This window comes from Leptonotus elevatus, chromosome 2 (assembly GCF_054856555.1).
Source record: "Leptonotus elevatus isolate MCC_2025b chromosome 2, RoL_Lele_1.0, whole genome shotgun sequence".
Taxonomy (NCBI): Eukaryota; Metazoa; Chordata; class Actinopteri; order Syngnathiformes; family Syngnathidae; genus Leptonotus; species Leptonotus elevatus.
Window position 1 is genome coordinate 15,194,512 of NC_141240.1, and position 26,836 is coordinate 15,221,347.

A 26,836-nucleotide genomic window follows, 5' to 3' on the forward strand; every position below is an offset into this window, starting at 1 on the left:
TGGCGGCGGGGACACGGACAGGGGACCGCAGCACTGCTCTATACTGCGGTCTGCCCCAACCGATGGCACCCCCCACAGTTGTGTGGTGCATTCAAATTGGAGGGGAGTTGTAGGGAGAAGACGGTGTTTCCACCCCCCCCCCCCCCCCAAAGTGTGTTATGTGCCCTATATGTCTATAAAAGTGTATTGTGCAAACCTAGTGCAGTGAGTTAAGAGGAGCGACCAGCGGGACCCCCCCCCCCCCCAACCGGGCGGGGGCAGGAGGGGCACCCGCCCACCAAACACCCACCCACCCCACCGGGACCCCGGCGGGCATATGGGACCAGCCCGGCGGGGCGATAGGGCTCGCCCCCCGGATGCCAGGTGGTCCACCGGAGCGGGGCGGGCACAACACCAAACCAAACCCGCCCACCCCCCCCGGCCCCTGGAGCGCCGAGACCCGGGCCACGGATGGAGCCCCCGGCCCAGGGGAGGGGAAGGAAGGGGGGAAGGAGACGACATAAAGGGCAAGGGGCAGCGGCAGCGGCAGGGCCGCAGATAGAGGGGGAGAGGAGGAGGAAGGGTGACGAGGGAAAAGGGACAGGGAGGTGGAGGACGGGTGGGGAGAGGCAAGGAGGGAGAGGCAGCAAGGGGGAGGAAGGTGGAGGGGCCCACAGGCCCCGAACCGTGTCGCCGGGCCCAGAGCGACGGACCGCGCTGGAGCGGCGCCGCCCCGCACACCAGGGAGAGCCCCGCAACGCAGCACCCCCCAAGAGACCCAGGGAACGGCCAAGACGCAGCCGCTACCCAGCAGCCAACAGAGGGGCAGACCCGCCCACGCCCAGCCAGGGGGGGACAGCACCTATAGAATTAACCCACTGGCATGCTGTGAATCCGAATATTAACCCTTAGTGCCCATTGGAGGTGAATCTGCTCGATCTTGTTGGCAGCAGCTGGTTTCCTGACTATAAAAACACAATCATTAGTTACAAATTGCCAAATACAGAAACATCAATGTAAGTTATCGCGATGCGGTGGCTCTCGCTAACAGGCAGAATTAAGTAACCAGGTTTACAATGACTCTCGATGACGTGTGTGAGTTGGGATGGCTAGTGGATGATAAGTGTAAAGGGATACGGATATGCTGCATAATCTTAGATTGCTAAAAAAAAAAAAAAATGATATCATTCTAGTGGCTTGACATACTTTTTAATTATGTTTTATTAAAATAAAGATGAGTGCATAGAATTATTATGGGAAGATTCTTGTGAGAGGATTAAAAAGGACAGGCAGGCAAGTATCAAGGGTAAGGTCTGGCTGTTGAGCTTCATGTGGAAAAGTTCAAAGCCGAATTGTTAAAAATTAAACATTTGTGCATAAGTGGCTGGCAAGCGAACAGAGGAAGCGTCTGACATCAACTGGAATTCACCCACCTTCTGTACCTCAACGGCAATGAGGAGGAGATCTGGACCAATCACACAAAGACAACGCCTCACTTCTGCTTTGAAAAAGTGTACAAGAGGGTACGACTCCAGGAATAAATAACCTTTGTCAATCTGCATCATCTTTGGTAGAGACTAGATAGATATTGACCCAGAGCTCTGAAATGTATAGACTCCTCTTTCCGGAAATAAATTGACTTGCTTTTAATTTGTCGTTGTAATGGTGGTTCTTTCACAAAAACGAACACATGTGGAACCTAGAGAAAAAAACTGGTGATTTTAAAACACAGGTTCCTTCAAGTGCCATCGCCGATTCATCATGTTTAGCAAACTTAAGTGGCGCGCAAAAAGAGAAGTACAGACAGAAATACGATGAGCTTATGACAAAAATATTTTAAGACTTGTTCTTTAGTCAAAGCCTGCAGGCAAACGCTAGCATCCCGCCAGAGTTGAGTGGTAGCGTCCCTGAATGCTCTATCGCTGCAATAGCACATTGACCTGTCAACAGAAACCCATATAGCTTCTAATACTTGAGTACAGCTTCTTTTTGTTATGAAGTAGAATTGTTGAGATTTAAAACTATAGCTAAGTACTGTAGCAACTCTTGTATGAGGTTCAGGGGTTCTATGGTTTCTGATAGTCTGGAGGGGCCGTGAAGGCAACATGAAACTATGGTAGCGTGTTGCCTTGGCGTGGTTAGGTAAGGCCAACAGTAATTGTTACAAATTGTCATTAAGTTGTTGCTAGCTCACCTCTAGGCCTGATTATTTGTGCAAAGCTACAATACTTTTTTTTTTTTTGGGTGATGAACTTAGTGTGTTAGCTCCATTGCCGCAACTTGTGAGTAAACTTCACTATACTTCCCTTCACGAATCAACCACAGGTTTACTATTTAAATGTCATATTACCAGTATATTTTGCTAAATTTGTCACTGGGAAACAAAAAAATATATATATATATATATATTTTGGGGTTGACGTCACGTATCTTTGTATCAAGAGAGTAGAAGCTCCTTTTTACTTTTTCACTGGTCGAGTTGAAAGGTTGATGAGGCTAGGAAAACAAATTTCTCTCTGCAGCCTGGTACACAAGTGGTGAGCATGTTTGCTTTTGGTTTTGCATTGCAAGTACTCAGGCTTCCTTTGGCATTCCAAAATAATGTATATTAAAAATTCATAAGACAGAAAAGACCAGACAAATATTAAAAAATATATATTGTATTGATTTTTTTTGCTTGTTTGATTTTTTTGACATTTATTATAGGATAGGCATAAGTAACTATAAAAGTATTCAAGTTACATTACTTTAATATTAAAGGACTTGATTACGTAAAAACTAAAAACAATTTAAACAGGTAACTAGCAACTGTATCGGAATACATTATAAAAAATAACCCTCCTAGCCCTGTGATTAAGTGAAAATATTAAACGAGGTTAAAATTGATTAAAAGAGGAGAGGAAAATATAATTTAAAAAGCAACAGTGTATTTTTTTAACAGTTGGAGTGCAGAAGAGAAAAGGGTTGTCCAAACTTGTCTGGGGTGCTTGGCTTGGTTGGGAAACACTGTTTTCAATCAATTTAATTGTGTCTTGTTTCCAAATATCTTTATTGAGTCATCATTTCAAGACATTGTGTGTGAGTGCGTGTTTAATACATGTATACAGTGATGTTTTTCAACTGGCACTGATTGAATCTGCACTTACAATTAAGAATGTATATCTTTTAAATAAGCAAAGTATTGCAAATACAGAAAGAAATGGACTCAATAACATAGTAATCCACTTTGTTTACTAAATCAAACTACATGTGAGGGTTGGCTGAGCTCTCAGGATCTGCAAAAAGCAAAAAAATAGTTACCCAGTTATTAATGTAATTAAGCTCAAATAAATATTTTTTTTGTTTTTTGCTCTGTTTCTTTGTGGGATGACTTAATGCATAAACAAAATGTTAAAATTCCGTTTTAAGAAACATCACCTTTGAAAATGTGTATGCCAATTATGTACAATCACACTCACAATTCTTCAGTACATTTGCAAAATGTACAAATCTTCCATAAATGGCCACTTGTGTACAACATGATATTATAACTAGAAAAAGTCCCGCACAACACAATAAATATGATTTGCTATTATAGTCATGTCAATAAGAAAAAATTGAAATAAAGCATTTCTCCTAGAGTAAAAAGTAGTTGGAGGTGGTAGATATAGTGCTGATTACTTACATAGGCACACGTAAGCAACCTCCAAGTACTTGTAGGTGCCTTGACAGGGGTCTCCAAACACGCCATTGCTAGCTTTGATCGTACAGTTGTTTTTCCCATTGCAACTATGGATGTGGAAGAAATAGGCTTATTACTGTGTCAACTACTATTTTGATGACGTAATTGAATAATTTCAAAACTGTAATATTACGGAGTCTGGACCTTAATATCACCATTTAAAAATATATAAGCTTGTAAAAGCAAACTGAGAGTGTCAGGCTGACATGTTTGATAGGGCAGTAAAGTTCAACTCCACTTCTGCAGGAGGCCCAAAAAAAACCAACACCAGTTATGCTAACCCAATGCTTCATTTTGCCATCCACGATCAAAACTTAACTGCTTAAATAATGTCTGTTTTCTACCCGTTATACAACCTCACAAAATTCTCCTTAGATCAGGCTGTGATTTCTTTCAAAGTGTGCCATCGTACCTTGTGGCAACAATTTCAGTTGGACGCAGGCATTCCACATTTTGTATCTGGCCCGGAGGCCTTTTAAATGTGCACGTGGTCTGGGCGCGGCGTCCATAGTCAGCACCCAAGATGAAAATTACTTGTCCTTCATCTGGCATCAATATGAGAGAAAGAAGGTTGGTTGATGATGGTAATGTGGGTAGTCAAAATCCAAATAAGTATTCAGGAGCATTAATAATAAACACACAATAAAATATCATCTATACAATGATGCTTGTTATACAGGAATTCATCATGAAAAAAGATTAATCTCACCACAAAACAAATGTGCCAAAGATTCCTCACATGCCACCACGGTAACTGTTCAAAGTAAATTAAAAACATTAGCTATAAAATGGTACGCATTCTTTTTGTCACACATCATTTTAAACACGCGACATACTTGCAGGCATGCAGGTGAAATTGGTCTGCAAATACTTGAAGGTGCCAACACAGGGATCAGGATTGCGGAAAGCCGCCGTGTTTGTAACACATGTTTTTTTACCGTTGCATCTGCAGACATAATGATAAAAGCATGGGTCAGAAGAAACACAAAGGTAGTCATGATATAGTTTGCCTTTAATAAAAAGCAAGTAGCCGCACATACAGTATCTTCTGGGCAAGAGGAAAAAGATTATTGTTGTAAGAACACTTATAAACGGCACTTTATTTCTAGAACACTGTAAAATAAATAACCATATTATTATAATTTTTTATTATTTTTTTAGATAGAGAGCTCAGTATTGTTCATTCGGTAATTTTACCGATTCGACATGTCATCATCATTGCTCTCTTTAAAAAAATATATATATTATTGTTATTTTTGAATTTTGTATGTGTGTGAGTATGTGCATATGCGGGTGTGTGTGCATGTGTGCTTGCGTGCGAGTGTGTACTCATTAATTCACCTAAAACCTATAAAAAAAAATCACCATTGAAAATGTGTATGTCAATTATGTACAATCACACTCACAATTCTTCAGTACATTTGCAAAATGTACAAATCTTCCATAAATGGCCACTTGTGTACAACATGATATTATAACTAGAAAAAGTCCCGCACGACACAATTAAAATGATTTGCTATTATAGTTGAATAATGTTGAAACAAATTGCCAATTAGAAAACATTTAAATAAATCTCCTAGAGTAAAAAGTAGTTGGAGGTGGTAGATATAGTGCTGATTACTTACGTAAGCAACCTCCAAGTACTTGTAGGTGCCTCGACAGGGGTATCCAAACACGCCATTGCTGGCTTTGATCGTACAGTAGTTTTTCCCATTGCACCTATGGATGTGGAAGAAATAGGCTTATTACTGTGCCAACTACTATTTTGATGACGTAATTGAAAAATTTCAAAACTAATATTACGGAGACTGGACCTTAATATCACCATTTAAAAATGTATAAGCTTGTAAAAGCAAACTGAGAGTGTCAGGCTGACATGTTTGATAGGGCAGTAAAGTTCAACTCCACTTCTGCAGAAGGCCCAAAGAAAACCCACACCAGTTATGCTAACCCAATGCTTCATTTTGCCATCCACAATCAAAATTTAACTGTTTAAATAATGTCTGTTTTCTACCCGTTATACAACCTCAGAAAATTCTCCTTAGATCAGGCTGTGATTTCTTTCAAAGTGTGCCATCGTACCTTGTGGCAACAATTTCAGTTGGACGCAGGCATTTCACATTTTGTTTCTGGCACGGAGGCCTTTTAAATGTGCACGTGGTCTGGTCGCGGCGTCCATAGTCAGCACCCAAAATGAAAATTACTTGTCCTTCATCTGGCATCAAAATGAGAGAAAGAAGGTTGGTTGATGATGGTAATGCGGGTAGTCAAAATCCAAATAAGTATTCAGGAGCATTAATAATAAACACACAATAAAATACCACGGTAACTGTTCAAAGTAAATTAAAAACATTAGCTATAAAATGGTACGCATTCTTTTTGTCACACATCATTTTAAACACGCGACATACTTGCAGGCACGCAGGTGAAATTGGTCTGCAAATACTTGAAGGTGCCAACACAGGGATCAGGATTGCGGAAAGCCACCGTGTTTGTAAAACATGTTTTTTTTACCGTTGCATCTGCAGACATAATGATAAAAGCATGGGTCAGAAGAAACACAAATGTAGTCACGATATAGTTTGCCTTTAATAAAAAGCAAGTAGCCGCACATACAGTATCTTCAGGGCAAGAGGAAAAATATTATTGTTGTAAGAACACTTATAAACGGCACTTTATTTCTAGAACACTGTAAAATAAATAACCATATTATTATAAAAAAAGAAAAAAATTGAGAGAGAGCTCAGTATTGTTCATTCGGTAATTTTACCAATTCGACATGTCATCATCAAAAATAAAAATATTATTATTATTTTTGAATTTTGTATGTGTGTGAGTATGTGCATGTGCGAGTTTGTGTGCATGTGTGCTTGCGTGTGAGTGTGTACTCATTAATTAACCTAAAACCTATAAAAAATCCCATACCGTTTACCTAAACCGAATACTTCAGAATCCAGCTAGAGTCGTGAGGTTGTCAGGACACCCGAGGAAGGATCAAAGAAAGGAAAGAAAAGTGAAATACAGCACCGACCAGATATCACCTAAAATATTGTACAATTATAAACTGAAGATATATCACCATACTCTCTTAATTGAAAGTGTACAAAAGTATGTTGAGTTGGAGAAGATGTTTTGAAATGCTCACGCCAATCGGAAAAAAAAGAGCAAACCTTTCACAGACCGTATGGATGTGGGAGTAAGTCAATTAACTTTACTATATGTTTCAGAATCAGTGTATTTAAAACAACATAACATGCTGCCATAGGTATAATGTTGTTACTTTATGTTTGGGGCCTTCAAAGAGAAAAAATAAATAAAAGGGAACATTTTCACTGGGGAAAAAACAATTTCACTGGGAAATTGTGTTTGGCTTGTAACTTTAGAAAGTCACCAGCCATGTTGGCTGGTCATCAAAAAAGTTCATTTAGAGCCCTGATAAGTGTAGCCTATTGATGGTAAGTTGATGTGATTCAATACAACAGTTGCGTGATCTCATTCTTTACTGCATCTATTCTCCTTTTTCAGGGTATTACCCAATGTTGCATTTATCCACTTTTAAACCCAAAACAAGCATTTTCCTGTCACTGATAACACTTTCTCAATGAGCATAATGCATACCTCGTCTTGAGGTCGTCCACGGTGCCTTGTCGAGCGCACTGCGTGTTAGCCAGCTGCTGTGGAGGTCTGCCCTCACTGCAAACCAGTGAGCTTGAACGACCATATAAAGCCTGCTGCACGCTGATGACTCCATGTTCTGTCACATGACAAGAGAGAAAGCAATCATCCTGGAAATGTACCGCAGTCCAAATGACCAACCCTCATTGGAAATTGAAAAATTTAAAAGTGAAGCAGCTTTATATGTCTATTAAGACTATTTAAGACGAAGGTTTTACCGCAGTTCAGGTGATGGATGTTCAAAGTGTCCGAATCGCAGGTGGTCGCTCGCTCTACAGAACCAACAACTGTAGAAACCAAAATGAAAGTATGAACAGGTTGTTGTTTTTTTGGAACTGTATTTAGGAAAAATACGGTATATGTTGGACATGAACTGTGATAGTCACCTGCTGTGAGGAGAAAACATGTTGCTGTCAGCACTGGAAAACAAACATCAGTTTAGATACAGTAGGTGGAAAGATTATTTCCATTTTAGTCCTATATTTCTGTTGGGCAAGAATACAGTAGGTTTATCATGAATAGCTAGCGAGATACATGCACATCGCGTCTGTGCCCGTGTACAACCGAGCATGAAGTTGACTTCTTTTTCACTTTCTGGGTTACCTAATTCCGTTTGTTTCTTTTGTGCATAAAATAACTGAGAAGACATATTTTTCTTCTAGTTTACAGTTTGTTTCTCTTATTGTTTTATTTACAATGAAATATATGAGCACAACACTTTTGTTTTTGCTCACATTTTTAATGAGCTGAACTCAAAGGCCTCAGACTTTTTCTATGTACACTAAGGACCATTGGTGAGCACTTCTTCTTTACCGAGTTAATACATTTACTTCACAGGTGTGGCATATCAAGATGCTGATTATATAGTATTGATAATTGCACACAAAAAAGGGCCATTCTAAAATGTGCAGTTTTATTCAATGGGGCTGGCAGGAGGGTCAGAAAAGCACTTAGTATATGGTGGGACCACCATTTTCCATCCAACTATTATCCAAAGCGCTTATCCTCATACATTGCAACACATGTCCTTTGCATAGTTGATCAGGTTGTTGCACTGAATTTTTATGGAAAAGCTCTAATACCACTTTTTGCAACCCATTTTAAAGTTACAAAATGTGTTTTGGATCTAGACAGACAGTCAGACAGAGATACGATTAACAGAGCAAGCAATCAACAATCTAACTTATCCACTCACTATTTTGACTTTTACCAACAAATGTATTTCAAAAGTGAATACTTACACAGTGCTGAGCTGAGTCTGAAGAAGGAGGGCATGTTTCTGACGATCCGGTCTGTAGCACTAATGATGTTCAAAGGCAGATCACTTGTATTTATAATGACTGCAAGGCTATCACCCAAGTTGATTTGGCAAAAGCCACACCCACTAACCTTTCGCCACTATTTTTTTTCCACATCAAACCCCCACCATAAATAACGGCAACAAAACTTAAATGCACCGCATTCAGGAAAAGAAGGTTGAACAATAGGTTACATTGCGAGATTAGAAGAGATGAGCCTCTGATTACACATTGCATAACTCTAAAATGTACACTGTTGCGGAACGTCTTACTCAAGAAAACATTGCAGAAAGCTTTTGTTACATTTACTGGAACACCAGTTGTGCAGTGACCACCGAGCATTGGCCGCTTTGAAAAAGGCTGCTCAAATAGAAAGCAAATTTGAGCTCATCTGTTTACTAAATAAGCCATATACCATAAATCTTTCTATCAGAGCTACACCAAAAACAAAACAAAAACTTGGACAAAATGCCCCACAAGATGTTTCTTATGATGAAACTTTCAAAAGGTTTGTAGAATCTGTGGTCCAAGAAAGTATTGTTAAGTAGTGATGGGAAAATGAAGCTTCATGAAGCACTTGTGATATTTTGTGACTCCCCTAGATGGTGCTCTTGGTTTAAATATAAAGGCTAGTGCAAAGGAAATTGATTACATTTCCACTGCATCTTTCAACCAAGAGTGCCATCTAGAGGAGTCAAAAAATATCACAAGTGCTTCATGAAGCTTCATTTTCCCATCACTATTGTTAAGTGCAAGAAAGTCCTATCCATGAACCAATTGACAAAACCACTGTTCATGAAATCCATGCAGGTATTAGTCCTTAATCTTGGACACACACTAACTTCCATTTTAAGTGAAGTGAAGAATCTGGCATTTGTGTAATTTGTGGTTTGAAAATCTAAGCAAAAGGAAGTGACATTCTATCGTCTTGAGTAAAAAACTGCAGCTGAGATGAGTGATTAAGAAGTTACTCTAATTAAACATTCTCAAGAAGAGATCATCAGAAATGTGTTCACTACCAGCCAATTTCTGAACACAGAAGTTAAGGACGCACCAGCCATTTTGAATAAGTGCCCCACTTCTGCATCACTGTTGAATTTGGAAACTTCTTTAAAGATGATGCCACTTCCTCTCTTCAATTTCCTTGCCTGGTGCCCGGGGGGAAGTGTTGAACTACTTCTGGACACGTTAGTGACCACTATCGATGATGCCAAAAGGAATATTGCCTCCATTGCTCAAGATATAATTTATCTTGCTTCCAGAGGATGAAAGGCTACCCCCAAACTAGTAAATCAAAACTTTGAAAGGCACGGATACTTGAAATGGATTTTACAGTGACTTTGCTGTTAAACACATGATATTCTGGGGGCTACCTTTCACTAGTGATGGGAAAATGAAGCTTCATGAAGCACTTGTGATATTTTTGGACTCTTCTAGATGGCACTCTTGGTTGAAAGATGCAGTGGAAATGTAATCAATTTCCTTTGCACTAGCCTTTATATTTAAACCAAGAGCACCATCTAGGGGAGTCAAAAAATATCACAAGTGCTTCATGAAGCTTCATTTTCCCATCACTACCTTTCACTGCATATGGATAGGACTATATTACAAAGTAGATTTATGCAAAATGGGCTTAAACAAATGCTGGGGTGAGTAACTCACCCTTCTCATTCCATTTCATGTAATTTTCAATAAACATTGTACAAGGATGTTGATGGCAGGCATACAACATAAATAAACAGTTGATTTTGTGGTTTAATCCCAGAGTTTGTTGAACATTGATTTCCAACAGATTTAAAAACAAACTGGAAGTAAAGGGTTAATCATTTATTTTTTTTGCATATTTATGTCCAAGAAAAGCCCAATTTTGGAAAGAGGGGGGTCCCAAAATAACCGATAGTTTTCAATTGGTTCTACTCATCAACATTGATGAGTTTCAGCAGGATTTTCAGAAATTCTGAAAATAAAGAGTTAATAACTCATTAATGAGCAAGTTAATATGCTAAAAAAAAAATGGCAAGAGGGACCCCAAATTACCTTTTGCACCAGGTTTTTAATCAGTTGTAAAGTGTCTGCCGAAATCAATACTGAAAAATGTTTTTCAGAAATCTTGTAAATTAAGGGTTAATAACTCATCGACAAGCAAGTTTATGAGCTAGAAACCCCAAAGCTTGGAAAGAGGGAACCCAAATTACTCTCTATACTAATTTTCAACCGGTTACAAGGTGTGTTGAGCAAAATCAATTTTCTAGCGGAATTTTCAGAAATTACAGTGTTTGTATTACATGCCTCAGTTGCACATGTGCCTGTGCGTGTTTTTAATTGTAAGTTACTTCCTTTTCCAACAAGTTTCTTGTCGTCTCTTCTCTTTGAAATATTGACTCTGATATTCTGAAAGGAAAGCCAAACAAATACATTATGTACATATATGTTGTCCTTTATGTGGCATGTGATACATCTATATGTAAATATAAAGACATCACAACACGCTTATACACAGTAGAAAAAGAAAAAAAGACTTTATGTGTAAAAATTTGAGGGCCCAAGGTGAAAGGGTGTTGAAGTTACAGCGCCTTGTTTTCAAAATGTTGCCACGGTACGACCACAAACATAAATATAGTTAATTTACATTTTATGTGAACACAAAGTAGCACACAACATTAAAATGGAACAAAGTGTATATCTTATTTCAAAAAAAAATTTATAACAAAAAAAGACAACTGAAAAGTAGGGTCTGCAAAAGTATTCAACCCACCCTGGATTAACATTTTTCTCTTTTGCTGCAATTACAGCTCCACCTCAGCCACGTTAGATGGAGAGCGTTTGAGAAACCGCAATCTTCATCTTTAGTCAGGACTAAAGAACATACCAGGCTGGTCAGGAAGTTGTGGACAGATTTAAAGCAAGAGAACATCTCACAGAGTACTCTTCAATCAAGCATTCATAAGTGTCTACAAGTTAAGGCCGTCCCTCCAAACGTTCTTATCGTGAAGCAGGGCCCTCATCAGAGAAGTATCCAAGAGGCTTTTGATCACTCTAAATGAACTACAAAGATCCTCAACAGAGGTAAGGGAATCTATCCAATGAAGAACCATCAGACGAGTACTGCACAAATCTGGCCTGTATGGAAGGGTGGCAAGAAGAAAGCGAGCCACAAGAAGTCACGTCTGCAGTTTGACAGGAGCCATGTAGGAGACACCGCTGACAAGTGGAAGAAGGTTCTCTGGTCAGATGAGACCAAAGTTGAACATTTTGGGCCTACATGAAAAACGCTATGTTTTGGCGTAAGAACAACACTGCTCATCAGTCTCACGCAACATCCCCATGGTGGTGGGAGCTTCATGCTCTGGGGGTGTTTCTCTTCTGCAGGGATAGGGAAGACTAGAAGGGATGATGGATGGTGCCAAATTTAGGGAAATCTTGGAAGAAAACCCGTTTTCACAAATGTTCTCCATCTAATCTAGCTGATCTGAAGCTGTTTTGCAAGGAAGAATGGGCAAAAATATCAGTCCCGAGAAGTGCAAAACTGATGGAGACATACCCCAAAAAGACTTGAAGCTGTAATTGCAGCAAAAGGGGGTTCTACAAAGTATTAATTCAGGGGGACTGAATACTTTTGCACACCCTACTTTTCAGCACTTTAATAAGACTTGTGATTTGATGATACAGCATTATATATTTAGCACTTTGTATGTTGTTTGTATGTAATTTTAATTTGCACTATTATTTTATTTTATGGGGACTACAGGTGGAAATTGTGCCAAATCTGATGCAGCCAACTTTTTAATGTTACTGCACACTGTCCTTTTAATAAACTAAACTCAAACTCATATTTTGACATGTGAGCCATTTTGTTTCACTTCCCGATTGTGTGCTACCGGTACTTTGAGTTTAACTTCCACATAAAATTTTAATGAAATATATATATATATATATATATATATATATATATATATATATATATATATATATATTTATTTATTTATTCAAGGGGCAAGGTGCTGTATGTGAGCTTCGTCTATCTAACATACCTACAATTTGATCAGCACTTTTTAAAAAATTTCTGTCACATGTCCTGTAAACTAGGCCTAGTTTGTTTCAGCTGTACCTGTTGTGAAAGTGATATACATCAATTTGAGATGGTGAATGTCGCAATGCCATAGTGACATCTAAAGGTCAACTTTGTGACCTACATGTAATCCCACAAAATGGCTCTTACAACGTCTGTATCTTTAAAATATACAGTCAATAATGATGTTAACATGCATCAACATGGAAATCAGTTGTCTTGAGGTCAGGCTTAGGGAGTAACGGAATACATGTACCGTTATGTAATCAAATTACCTTTTTTTTTTTTTTTTACTGTATTCCGTTAAAGTACAGAAAAAAGACTACAGGTACATTTATTAAAAAAAGGGATTACTTCGAGGATTACCATTTCTACAATGAGAGAGAGTGAGAGAGAGAGAGAGAGAGAGAGAGAGAGAGAGAGAGAGAGAGAGAGAGAGAGAGAGAGAGAGAGAGAAAGAGCGGGAAAGATGTTGATACAGTTTAGTACACATGGGCAGTTTAAAAAAGCTTCACGGACGGGAAGAGGAAATGACGACCGGTATTCACTGTTTGGAACTTACTCGACTTGCTGAAGGACCAAAGGTGTGAGCTGAGAGTCCAGCGGCATGCTACACGCTGCAGCGTCTTGCTAGCTAGCCCGCTAGCCTACAACCATAATGTGAGTTACACTATTGGAAAACTGCCAAAAAGTTTTCTTTTGTGTTGAAATAAAACTCAAAGTTGAGATCTAGTGAAGAGGCTTACTTGCAAGTATTTTATTTAGAAATTTCTAAAGTCATTCTTGGACCCTTGCTGAATCAGAAGGAGTCCTCGAATGTGCCCTTCTCTCTCTGCTCTCCTCACTTATACAAAAGCAGTGTTTACAAAAAATGTTCTCCCCCTCCTTCATCATTGTTCTTGTGGGAAGAATGAATTACAAAACAGATAATAAATCTTCAGCTCGTATATCTTAGTCCACTACAGATGTGGGTAAATAATTGGTCCCGGCACCTCCTGGACCAGATAATTTATGGACAGAACACTGCGTGACCTTCCAAACATTCCTGATACATAGATAACTCAGAAACAACTTAGACATCTCTTTCCCAGAGAAGAGAACAATGGACTATACATTGAATAACATATGAATTAACTGTTGTGTTATTATTACACAGCTTTAACTAAATCAAAACGGTTAAAATATAATTTGAAACAGTAAAACAATGTTAATAATGTTAACATTCCTTCAATTGGGCTCGAAAGAGCCCAAAATAAACATTTTAAATTATTATTATTATTTTTTTAGAGGATCAACATGAGTATGATGTGACAGCGTTTGAAGATGTTTTCCCGCCTCAAAGCCATCTCGTGATGAAGTTCTTTGTTGAATGAAAAGAGTATCGTGTTAGTTTTTTTCTTCTTTAAGGACCTCAGGATAGACTGCCCAAGGTCCTTTTGTTTGTCACAGGGATTATTCTGTCCGCAAACGTGACTCTTCGTGGAATGATGCCTTGGAGAGGGTCATCTGACATGATTCAGCAAATGTTGTTTTCCCAGTCTGAGGTGGTGAGATTGATGAGCCTGGGATGGATCCGGCGGCCTTGTAGACCAGATGTGGAATGATGTCTGCGAACTCTGGATAACCTCTCTCTCACCTCCTGGGATCCAGACCCTCTGGGTGTAGAACATTTTCATTTAGTCACTTATAAACATACATATTCTTTATTTTGAAAGAGCATCTGGTAGTTTTTGTTAGTTAGGATTAGTAAATGTTATTTGATTAAGATCCGTTAGATTACTTTTTCTGTCCCAGCTTGATCCTCCTCTGTAGATTTATCACATTCAGAATCACTTACAGTCAGTTGGGGTATAGGCCGATACCCCGCAACCTTTTCATTTTTTAATCTACTAATTCGTCTACATGAATTAATTTCTTAAACATGAACTATCATGTGTACACACCCTCCTTTTGACAAAGATCCACTCTGATCTTTTCAAACACGTATGGTATTTCAAAGGGAGGATACACCGAGACTTCGTAGCTCATAAATAAGGAATACCAGACTATAGCCTTCCGCAAAAGACGTCGTAAAATGACACAAGCCTTTAAATCAGGCGATTGTGAGGTAAACAAGAGAGAGCTTCAGGTCACTAAAATTAAAATGAGCACAAGCAGATACAATTTGAGACACTGGTATGTGAGGACTTTGGGGTCAGGGAAAAATAGAGTTAGCCACATTAATCTATTTCAGATTACGAATTACACGAAACTTACAAATATCTACCTTCTCAACGAGTAAAATAAACGTATTATAATTAGAGCCGAAAATATCACAACACTCCTACTTTGAGCAAACCGTCAATTGTTCCCAAAATGCTAATCAACCCCACCTCTTCTACATAGTAGTGGGTCATATAAAACACAACAGTAATACAAAAACCAGCAAACTCGCTGTTATTTGTTAAATTCCCATTGTACCAATTCAGAAACTGATGCTCCCAAGAAAATAGGCAACAATTTAGTAGGCTAAACCCAATAATCATCAAGTAACGGAAAATAGAGTAATTAAGATTGAAATAAATTTTACCAATCATCCTATTTCAAATTCACATATATTGTTTTCAATTTCCTGAAATACGTTGCTGTAGATCACATCTCCCCATCCGACACATTAAAATGTCTTGCATACAACCAGTTTACCATATCAATGACCGGAGGTGTCGCATCCCAGATGAGACCATAAGCTTTGAGTAGTCAATGTTCAGTCCTGGCCAGCAGATGGCAAGGCGGTGGATGTTTCAGGCAATGTTCAAAGCAGGCATTGAGATGTTCACTGGAGTTAAAACAGCCGTAGGGGAGATGTCTCTGTAACGAGGCTTGTGCACAGTCACTGGGCATTGTGGAATTGAGCACCATCATTGTTAGTAGGCACAGGGGAATGTCTTTTGCTGCGGCGTGAAGCCCTTTGACCTCTGCCACGTCCACCCAGACGCTGGAGGTTGCTGTCCGCAATCGTGGACCCGGTGACACATTTCGGCCCTCCCCGGAGCGCACCTAAACAATGAATGCATCTGCCTGATCCAATGCACTCAACCGACAGACAGAGGAAGATGAGATCATAGCAAGATAGTTCACTTCCTGCTTTCTCAAAAATGTTTCAACTATACCATAGCATGTTTTTGGGAATGCCCTTCAAAATAGCTACTAGAAATACTTGCGAATACAATGTAGCAGCAGCTGGGGCGTATCCCGTTTGCAGGTTGTAATCAGTGAGGGCCATCAAGCCCCCATCTGCTTTGGAACTTTAGCATCAGTTTCTGAAATGACACACTCAGAGAAAAAACAAATATTAAAAATTATTATTATTATTATTTCATCTTTAAAAACATGTATTACTTCTCATTCAACTATCTTAAATCTAGCCACAGCTGTACAGATGTAGGTATAATTATGTTAACTCAATATAGCTTGATACAAAATGCTATTATTTTTCTCATTTTTCTTTATTCATTTGCCTAGAAAAGAGAAAGTTAATAAGTTTCATTTCTGTATCAAAAGTAGTATAGTTTTAAAGACTTTCTATTCAGTCACTAAAAAAACAACAATTTTTTTTTTATCATTCTTCTCTTCCATCACGAGGACACATTATACTCTAACTCCTTTCTCACACACACAAAGCCCCCCCCCCCCCATTTGAGACACAGGGGAGGGAAAAATAAAAAATCTTAGCATTATCACATCGCAAAACCTGTTTTACTACATTCCCATTCGAAAAACAAACGCCATTATCACACCAGTCTTATCTACTCAAAACAACACCAAACATACAGTTAAAGATATTGAAGAAAAACAAATAAAATATCCATACACACATTTCTCATTCACAATCACACTCCCAGTTAAACCCCAATCGACCAGGGTAGCCCCCACCTTTTTTATCTAGGTCTCATACAATTACTCAACAATTCTCTCAACTTTTCAAACTTTTGCAGGCACATACGCACACACTCTTTATTCATTTAAAGAAAATACAAAAGTCTCTCGTACCATTTTGTCCAGCGATTGCCTTTTTTTTCCGCATGCCAATTCCACCGCTTTCATCAAAGATACCAAGCAAACCGCGGATGTCAACGGTGAAAACCAACCTTTATCAAAGCAAGCCGTCATTCAATCAGTGAACAGTATTTTCATTTTTCGTCTATGTTTTTCGGGCATGGCTCCGACTTAAACCTCGGAAGCATTCTTAACTTGTACATCCCAGAATAAGCTCCGACTATGAACCGGAAGCACTTTTAGGTCAAACCATTCGGTGTCGCAGTCAAAATCGCCCTCCATTATTTATTTTAATTATTCACCTCTTTAGTTATTATTATATTCAAGTCGTATTAATATTTATCAATTCAGTGACGTCTCACTTGTAGTAAGATAGTTCAATAGGTTAAATTTATTCGACAACGTTACTCGTTCCTCACCTCAAAATAAAAATTTTCACAAGAATAAACACAGACAACCACAAAACCGTACACACATAACAGACATTTAACATACATAAATAACCTCAGACCTCATGTAAAAATTTAGACAATTTAGAAGACGAAAACTGGTTGCAGCGATCCCAAACAGACAGAACTTCCCTACGTGGATAAACGTCTCCACTTACCGTAAGTAATTATTTAGGCGCCTAGAAGTTCCGCCCGTCCGTGAACGCCGCAGCCCGCAACCGTCAAAATAAACGTTTGTCGGGGTCACCATTTGTTGGAAAACTGCCAAAAAGTTTTCTTGCGTGTTGAAATAAAACTCAAAGTTGAGATCTAGTGAAGAGGCTTACTTGCAAGTATTTTATTTAGAAATTTCTAAAGTCATTCTTGGACCCTTGCTGAATCAGAAGGAGTCCTCGAATGTGCCCTTCTCTCTCTGCTCTCCTCACTTATACAAAAGCAGTGTTTACAAAAAATGCTCTCCCCCTCCTTCATCATTGTCCTTGTGGGAAGAATGAATTACAAAACAGATAATAAATCTTCAGCTCGTATCTTAGTCCACTACAGATGTGGGTAAATAATTGGTCCCGGCACCTCCTGGACCAGATAATTTATGGACAGAACACTGCGTGACCTTCCAAACATTCCTGATACATAGATAACTCAGAAACAACTTAGACATCTCTTTCCCAGAGAAGAGAACAATGGACTATACATTGAATAACATATGAATTAACTGTTGTCTTATTATTACACAGCTCTAACTAAATCAAAACGGTTAAACGGAGAGAGAGGAAGTCGCTCACGAGATGCTGTGACTATCGCGAGACCTACAGCGAGACCAGAAACCCTAACATGGCGGCGTCCTGCTGCTAAGATAGAACTAGCTCTATTATACTAAACTAATCCAAATTTAACCATCATATATCTTGCATTTTCTCTTCTCTCTTTTTCATCCGGCAGATCTGAAATACCACCCAACGTGGAGGACCTTGAACGTTTCATCGACGGATATTTTTACAGCTGCGCGATGGAGGATCCTGCCGTCGAGAAACCATCAAAGAAACCCTCTTCGAAGAAGAGGAAAAACGATTCAGCGACGGACACGGACGACCTAACCACCACCACTACGGACGTTTCGGTCAGTGTGCTGGAGTCCATAAATAAAAAACTTGACGTTCTCGGCCTCATCCTCGAGGACGTCAAAGAATTAAAAGTAAGTATGGAATTTATCAGTCAGCAGGTAAGTGTCCTTAAACAGGAAAATGCCGAGTTACATTCTACACTCACGACTGTTTCAGCCGAGCTGGAAACTATGAAAAAAGAAAATAAAACGCTAAAAGAAACAGTTTTAGATGTACAATCCCGTAGTATGCGGGAGAATTTAATATTCTCAGGTATATCTGAGAATACCTCTGATAACCCAGAGGTTGAGATAAAAAATTTTATGACGAATTCATTAAAAATTCCTCAGGAGACGGTAAATAACATCTCTTTTGACCGGGTACATCGGCTTGGAGCCCGTAGAGGCAACAAACCCCGTCCTATTATTGCAAAGTTTGAGCATTTTAAACAGAAATTATTTGTTAAAAGTAAAGGACGGGAGCTTAAAGGGACCTCATTTGGAATGAATGATCAATTCCCGAGAGAGATCAATGAGCGGCGAAAGGTACTGTTTCCTATAATGAAACAAAATAGGCAGGAGGGTAAGCGGACTACGATAGCCGTTGATAAGTTATATATCGATGGCCAACTATTCCGGAACCCCAATTCCACTCCCTGGCTGTTCTAATTAGCATTGGTGGAACTAAACTTAGTTTGATTACTAGGTGTATACATATACTGTATATGTGGTTATAAAACCAAAAACATGAATACTTATTATGTTTAGGCTATATTATAAATATAATATTAATACACAACTATATCTAAAGTATATTTATAAAAAATAAAATAAAAAAAATCTCGCTGGGGTTACTGGTGTATTGTTATGTTTAATCCCCTGTTAATTTCCCTCACTTTCACCGCCCTACTCGTTTTTGCACTGTTTTATTTACTTACACGTTACCTTACACGTTACCTTACACGTTACCTTACACGTTACCTTACACGTTACCTTACACGTTACCTTACACGTTACCTTACACGTTACCTTACACATTACCTTACATGTTGCCTTATACGTTACCTCATATTTTATACAAACTATATAAATCACCTAACCACTTTGATTCTATCCTATAACATGCCAGTGGTGGCAAATGGCCTATACAGATATATACATAGGACTGTGTTTATATTATTTGTATGCATAAATTAGTTCTGGTTTCCTGGAATGTTTGTGGCGCTCGCTCACAGGCAAAAAGAATAAAAACTTTAGACCATCTCTTAAAATTAAAAGCAGATATTTGCCTCCTACAAGAAACCCACCTACAAAAATCTGAAGAAAAATTACTTATTGATAAAAATTTTAGCCAAGCGTACTCTGCCCCTTATAACAGTAGACAAAGGGGAGTCTGTATACTCATACATAAGAATTTACTCTTTACTCTAAATAATACAATAACAGACCCAGAGGGCCGATACATTATTATTCAGGTGACTATATTTAATAAAATATATACATTCGGTAATTTATATGCCCCTAATAATGATGATCCGGCTTTTTTCCATGAATTTTTCTCTAAACTGTTTGAATTAGCAGCGAACTCTACTATTATTATTGGAGGAGACTTTAACACAACCTTAAATCCATTAATGGATCGTTCTAATAAAACAACATGTATAAGGCGATCACAATCCACAAAAGTAATAGGGGAATATATGGATGACTTTGGCCTCGTCGACAGCTGGAGACTTAAAAACCCAAATAAGAAGGAATTTACCTTCTTTTCCGCTGTGCACCGGTCCTTTTCAAGAATTGATTTTTTTCTTACAAATAATTCTATTGCTGATAAAACCGTTACAAAAATACATCCTATTATTATTAGCGACCATGCACCAGTCTCCCTTTCCCTACAAGTTGATTATACCTTTAAACCACCACCTACATGGCGTTTTAACATCTCACTACTAAACGACGCAGAATTTGACAAAATTATAAGAAAAGAATGGGCGGACTTTTTGGAAATAAATGACTCTCCAGACCTATCTCCAGCTCTTCTCTGGGAAACCGGGAAAGCAGTAATTAGAGGTAAAATTATATCATATTCATCTTATAAAAAGAAACAGGATCAAAAATTAGAAAAAGACTTGGAAGATAAAATTAAACAACTGACGGATGAGTACGCAATAAACCCAAATAACCAAATATGGACTGACTTACAAAATACAAAAATACAGTTAGACGATATGTTAACTAAAAAGACAGAGTTTATAATACAACAATTGAGATACAACAACTTTGAATATAATAACAAATCAGGTAAATTTCTTGCAAACCAACTTCAACGTAATCGGGAAAAATCGCTTATAACGGCTATTAAAGGTACAACTGGTGAATGTACACAATCACCAGAAGAAATTAATCAAATTTTTTATAATTATTATCACAATTTATACTCAGAAACTAATAAACCTAACCCAGAGCATATTGAGGCATTCCTCAGTAGCTTAAGTATACCTCAGGTAACTACTGAATATAAAGATATGTTAGATGCACCACTTACTATAAACGAGTTGTACAGTGCTCTAGATAGTATGCCAAATGGCAAAGCACCCGGCCCGGATGGTTATCCGGCTATATTTCTAAAGCACTTCTGGTCAATGCTTGCTCCACTATTCTTAAGAGTAGTAACAGAAATTAAAACTAATGGTCACATACGCCCACACATGAATACAGCAGCAATTAAACTTTTATTAAAGCCAGAAAAAGACCCCACCCTTCCATCAAGTTACCGTCCGATTTCACTAATTAACACTGATATTAAAATTATCACTAAGGCTTTTACATCTAGATTAGAAACAGTAATCCCGACAATCATTCATAGCGACCAAACAGGCTTTATTAAAGAGCGTCACTCTACTAATAATATTAGAAGGCTCTTTAACCTTATTAGTATGTCACAGCGGCATGATAAAAAGGCAGTTATTATATCATTGGATGCAGAAAAAGCTTTTGATAAAGTTAACTGGTCCTTCCTCTTTGCTGTTTTAAATAAATTTGGCTTTGGGAAGTCATTTATTCACTGGGTGTCAGTATTATATGATTCTCCTAAAGCTACTGTTACTACTAATGGGATTATATCTAAGAGTTTTACTCTACAGAGAGGCACAAGACAGGGATGCCCACTGTCGCCTTTATTATTTGCAATATTTATTGAACCGCTTGCATTAGCCATACGCCAGGAAAGAATGATTCAAGGAATTCACTCTGGGGTAACAGAACATAAAATTAATCTATATGCCGATGATATTTTACTTTATTTAGAAAAGCCTGCTATTTCATTAGGGGAAGTATTTAACTTAATAACTAAATTCTCACAGTTATCAGACTATTCTATTAACTGGACAAAATCAACACTTCTACCTATTACAGAAAATTCATGGAACCCTGCAAGCCAGGACCCATACTACTCATTTCCTATAGGTAATTTAAAATACTTAGGCATAAAAATCTCACCTAAATTAACTGATTTAGTTCATTTAAATTTCACTCCACTTCTGGATAGCATTTATAGTGACTTGGAGCGCTGGAATAATCTTCCTATTTCTCTAATAGGACGAATAGCCACTATTAAAATGAAAGTTTTACCCAAAATAAACTATTTTTTCTCAATGATTCCATTTAAACCTACGGCTAACTGGTTCCAGTTGTTGGACTCAGCCGTTACAAAATTTTACTGGAAAAAAAAAAGAAGCAAAGATTAGTCTATCTACTCTTCAGAAAAATAAATCCAAAGGAGGTCTAGAGGCACCAAATTTTATGCACTATTATATAGCCAACCAGCTACAATATATTATTTTATGGGCACAACCCAATAGAGATACTAACTGTTGGCTGGAACTAGAACAGAAGGATTGTAATAACCTCAGACTCCTAGATTTACTCTTTATTACAACATCGATTAAGCGCCATAACTGCTTTAAAAATCCAATGATTTCCGCCACCCTGACTGCCTGGTGGAAGGCACTAGAAATGACAAAAGCCAAAGTGGAGCCCAGCGGGCTTTCTCCCCTATGGCATAACCCCGACTTTCAAATTAACAACCAATCGTTTTATTTGAATGTGTGGGAGCAGAAAGGAATTACACATCTCCACCATCTCTTCTCAGATAATATGTTTATATCATATACATCCTTGCTCCAAAAATATAAAATAAAAAACGGAAACTTTTTACATTATTTGCAAGTTAAAAGTATGATAAAGAAACAAATTCCAACACTCCAGGGTACGCTCCAACCGCCTGTTTTAGCTAAAGATATTACCAAGCTTTCTCCGACAACAACAAAAAAACTCTCAAAAATATATAAGTTACTTTCATATACTGATAAAACGTCTTTACCCATCTCAAAATGGGAAACAGACTTGTCTATAGCTCCGGAATCTGTCTTTTGGATTCAAGTTTGTGAAAATGTTTTTAAAATGACAAAACACACAAATTTACAACTTATCCAATATAAAATTATTCACAGAACATACATTACTCAATATATGATGAAGAAAATGGGACTCTCAGACTCCGACATTTGTCTCCAGTGTTTACAAAACACTACAGACACTTATTTTCATGCTTTATGGTTATGTACTCCGGTTATGTGTTTCTGGACTAAAGTCTTAGAAAAACTTTCCGCTGTCTTGGACTGTAGGATACCGTTCTCTCCAAACTTGTGTTTGCTAGGTGACTTAACAACAATTGACTTACCACATAAACAATTTCAATCTATACTTGTAGCCCTTACTATCGCAAAAAAAACAATTCTTGTTAACTGGAAAAATAAACAAACTTTGAATATCGACCAATGGTCTAACCTCCTCATAAATCATATTTTAATGGAAAAAATATCTGCCTCAAATAAAAACCAAATGTCAAAATTTAAAGAAACATGGTCTACGTATATAGAATTTTTTAACCTAAACTTGGATTTTAATTCTGCCTGTTAGCGAGAGCCACAGCAGCGTTATAACTGGCATTGATGTTTCTGTATTAGGCAATTTGTAACTAATGGTTGTGTTTCCATAGTCAGGAACCCGGCTGCTGCCAGCGGGATCGAGCGGATTCACCTCCGATGGGCACCAGGGGTTGATATTCGGATTCACGGCATGCCAGTGGGTTAATTCTGTGGGTGCTGTCCCCCCTGGCGGGGAGTGGGCGGGTCTGCCCCTCTGTTGGCTGCTGGGTGGCGGCTGCGTCTTGGCCGTTCCCTGGGTCTCTTGGGGGGTGCTGCGTTGCGGGGCTTTCCCTGGTGTCGGGGGCGGCGCCGTTCCGGCGCGGTCCGTCGCTCTGGGCCCGGCGACGCGGTTCGGGGCCTGTGGGCCGCCGGGGTGCCCGGTGGTTCCCTCTCCCCTCCCCCTTCCTCCCCCTTGCTGCCTCTCCCTCCTCGCCTCTCCCCGCCCGTCCTCCGCCTCCCTGTCCCCTCTCCCTCGTCGCCCTTCCTCCTCCTCTCCCCCTCTCCTTGCGTCCCTGCCGCTGCCCCCTGCCCTTCTTGTCGTCCCCTTCCCTCCTCCCTTCCCCTTCCCCGGTACGCCTTCCTTCCCCTCCCCTGGGCCGGGGGCTCCATCCATGGCCCGGGTCTCGGTGCTATGGGGGCCGGCGGGGGTGGCTGGGGTTTGGTGTCGTGCCCGCCCCGCTCCGGTGGGCGTCCTGACACCTCGGGCGGGACCCAGTATCCGGGGGGCGAGCCCTATCGCCCCGCCGGACGGGTCCCATATGCCCGCCGGGGTCCTGGTGGGGTGGGTGGGGGCTTGGTGGGCCGGTGCGCCTCCTGCCCCCGCCCGGTTGGGGGGGGCCCCGCTGGTCACACCTCTTAACTCACTACACTAGGTTTGCACAATACACTTTTATAGACATATAGGGCACATAACACACTTTGGGGGGTGGGGTAGGGTGGAGACACCGTCTTCACCCTACAACTCCCCTCCAATTTTAATACACCACACAACTTGTGGGTGGGGGGGGGGCTTGTGGGGGTGCCATCGGTTGGGGGCCGCAGTATAGAGCAGTGCTGCGGTCCCCTGTCCGTGTCGCCACCCGCCCCCCCCCCCCCCGCCCTATCTATTTTTTTTTAATGCACCACATACACTCAGCAACATGCTTGGGTGGCGGGTGGATCGGAGCGTGGGAATATCATTTCCATCGGCTCCGGTTCACCTGCTCCTAATTTTAATGCACCACACACACACACTTGTATATACACTGGGTGGGGTCACATTCACGGTTTAGGGGTAGAGTTCGCCAGTCCGCGAGCTGGCGGACTCAGTAACAGGGGTTAATTTTCACAAAGAACGCTGGGGTGACGACCGGGGCCTTCCCCCGCTGGGCCTGGGGTTCGGGGGTGTCGGCCGCCCTCCGGTGCCCCCATCTCCCCCTTCTGCCCCCGGTGTTCCGTCCTTCCACACGGCGGGGGGTGGGGTGGGCGCGGCTGCCCTCTCCGCTCCGCTGCCCGGCCCCTCTTCGGCGCCGGTGCCTGGGTGCGGGTGGTCCCCGGGGGCTGGGGGTCGGGGGTTGGGGGGCTGCCGGTTGGTCGGGGGGGGGCGGCTTTGTTGGGGGGGGCGGTGGTGGGGGTTGCGGGGTGGGGGGGTGCTGGGGGTGGGGGGTGTCTGGGGGATTGGGGGCATGGGGGCGGCTGGGGCTGGGTTGGGGTGGGTGGCGGGGGTGGATGGGGGGCGGGGGGTTGTGGGGGGGGCGGGGGTTGGGGGCCGGTGGGGTGCCTGGTGGGCCTGCAGTGCCCCGTCCTGCTGCGTTGGGCCGGGGGCGCGGGCCGGGTTGGGGCGGGGGGCGCTCCTGCTCCTGGGTTTGCTCTCCGGCCGGTGGCCCTGGTGGGGCCCGGGGGTCGTCCTTTGGCGCTGCCGCGGCCTGGGGGGCCCTGAGGTGTTGCGCTTGCTCTGTTCCGGCGGGGGTCGACGGCTCCCCTCTTTGGTGGAGATTTTCATGCATGCCAGATCCACCACACCAGCATCTACCGAAACTCAGACACAATCTGTTTCCTCCTCAGGTTATTGAATCGGTGGAGGCTGGTGTCTCGGATCTCACGCGGCTTCGTCTGTCCTTCCTTCCTTTTCTCGGTCTCTCCGTTGGTCTCTTGAGGCCTCCCTGATTTTATGTTTTTTGGATTTGTTGGGGTCTGGATGTTTCTTGGGCTGGGGAGGAGTTCTGGTGGGGGGTGTCTGGTCGGTGCTGGATTTCACCTTCCTTGGTTTTCTTCGGTCCCCTCGGGTCTCCTGGTGTTCGATTTAGGTGAACGGTATGAGATTTTTTTTTTCTAATAGGTTTTCTGGTGAGCTAACAAACACACGCACGCACGCACGCACGCACGCACACACACATACTCACCCACACACACAAAAAAAAAAAAATGTATGTATGTATGTATGTATATATGTATATATGTATGTATATATGTGTATATATATATATATATATATATTTAAAAAAAAAAAAAAAAAAAAAAAAAAGAGCAATGATGATGACATTTCCGAATGAACAATACTGAGCTCTATAAAAAAAAAGAAAAAAAAAAAAAAAAAAAAAGAAGGAGTCCTCGAATGTGCCCTTCTCTCTCTGCTCTCCTCACTTATACAAAAGCAGTGTTTACAAAAAATACTCTCCCCCTCCTTCATCCTTGTCCTTGTGGGAAGAGTGAAATACAAAACAGATAATAAATCTTCAGCTCGTATCTTAGTCCACTACAGATGTGGGTAAATAATTGGTCCCGGCACCTCCTGGACCAGATAATTTATGGACAGAACTCTGCGTGACCTTCCAAACATTCCTGATACATAGATAACTCAGAAACAACTTAGACATCTCTTTCCCAGAGAAGAGAACAATGGACTATACATTGAATAACATATGAATTAACTGTTGTCTTATTATTACACAGCTCTAACTAAATCAAAACGGTTAAAATATAATTCGAAACAGTAAAACAATGTTAATAATGTTAACAACACCTACCATGGGAAATATTGATTTCAAAAGAGGGAGAGAGGGAGAGGGAGAAAGGCTTGGGCTTAATAGCGACGCAGAGTTGGCCTGCTTGCTGTTGGACTGTTAAGTGCCAAACCAGAATGTTAGCCTGCTAATTTAGCGACATGCTAGGAGTCAAACTTTATATCATTACATTTACACTGAGCATTTTTTTCCCCACCCTGTACATACCAGCAGGCACGTCGCGATTATAAATCGCGGAGGCAAGTGGCATTTGCAACCCGCTGCTCCTGATTGGTGGACTGGTTCCACAGATTTCTCTACTCCCCTTGTGTTTGATTCCTATGTCTTGTCTGCAAATGCAAATTCAGCTATGTGAACCCCCGCTCCTAATTGGTGAACTGGTTTTGCGCTCGTTCCTGGTTGGCTGCTGTCCATGGCTTCGTGGAACATCAGTTTTGAATATTGTGTTTACAAACTGCAACGGAAATCCTTCAAACCCTACCTTTGTATTTGTTTAAAAAAAAACACACACACTGTAGTAC

At 40.5% G+C, this 26,836-nt stretch overlaps 1 protein-coding gene across 3 annotated transcripts; it reads right to left on the reverse strand.

Moving 5' to 3' along the window:
* Positions 1 to 3,068: 3,068 nt before the first annotated feature.
* On the reverse strand, positions 3,069 to 8,748 carry LOC147178560 (L-rhamnose-binding lectin SML-like). Of its 3 annotated transcripts, XM_086068824.1 has the most exons (9): positions 8,617 to 8,748; positions 7,762 to 7,794; positions 7,594 to 7,662; positions 7,319 to 7,454; positions 4,537 to 4,646; positions 4,410 to 4,454; positions 4,113 to 4,245; positions 3,644 to 3,747; positions 3,069 to 3,254 (listed from the first exon to the last, which is right to left on the reverse strand). In XM_086068824.1, the coding sequence occupies exons 1-9, from the start codon at positions 8,648 to 8,650 to the stop codon at positions 3,223 to 3,225; spliced, it is 696 nt and encodes a 231-aa protein (XP_085924950.1). In that variant the 5' UTR covers positions 8,651 to 8,748; the 3' UTR covers positions 3,069 to 3,222. The 3 variants fall into 3 exon arrangements, with proteins under 3 accessions (XP_085924950.1, XP_085924952.1, XP_085924951.1); XM_086068826.1 differs by lacking the exon at positions 7,762 to 7,794; XM_086068825.1 differs by lacking the exon at positions 3,069 to 3,254 and having other exon boundaries at positions 3,636 to 3,747.
* Between the last annotated feature and the right edge of the window lie 18,088 nt (positions 8,749 to 26,836).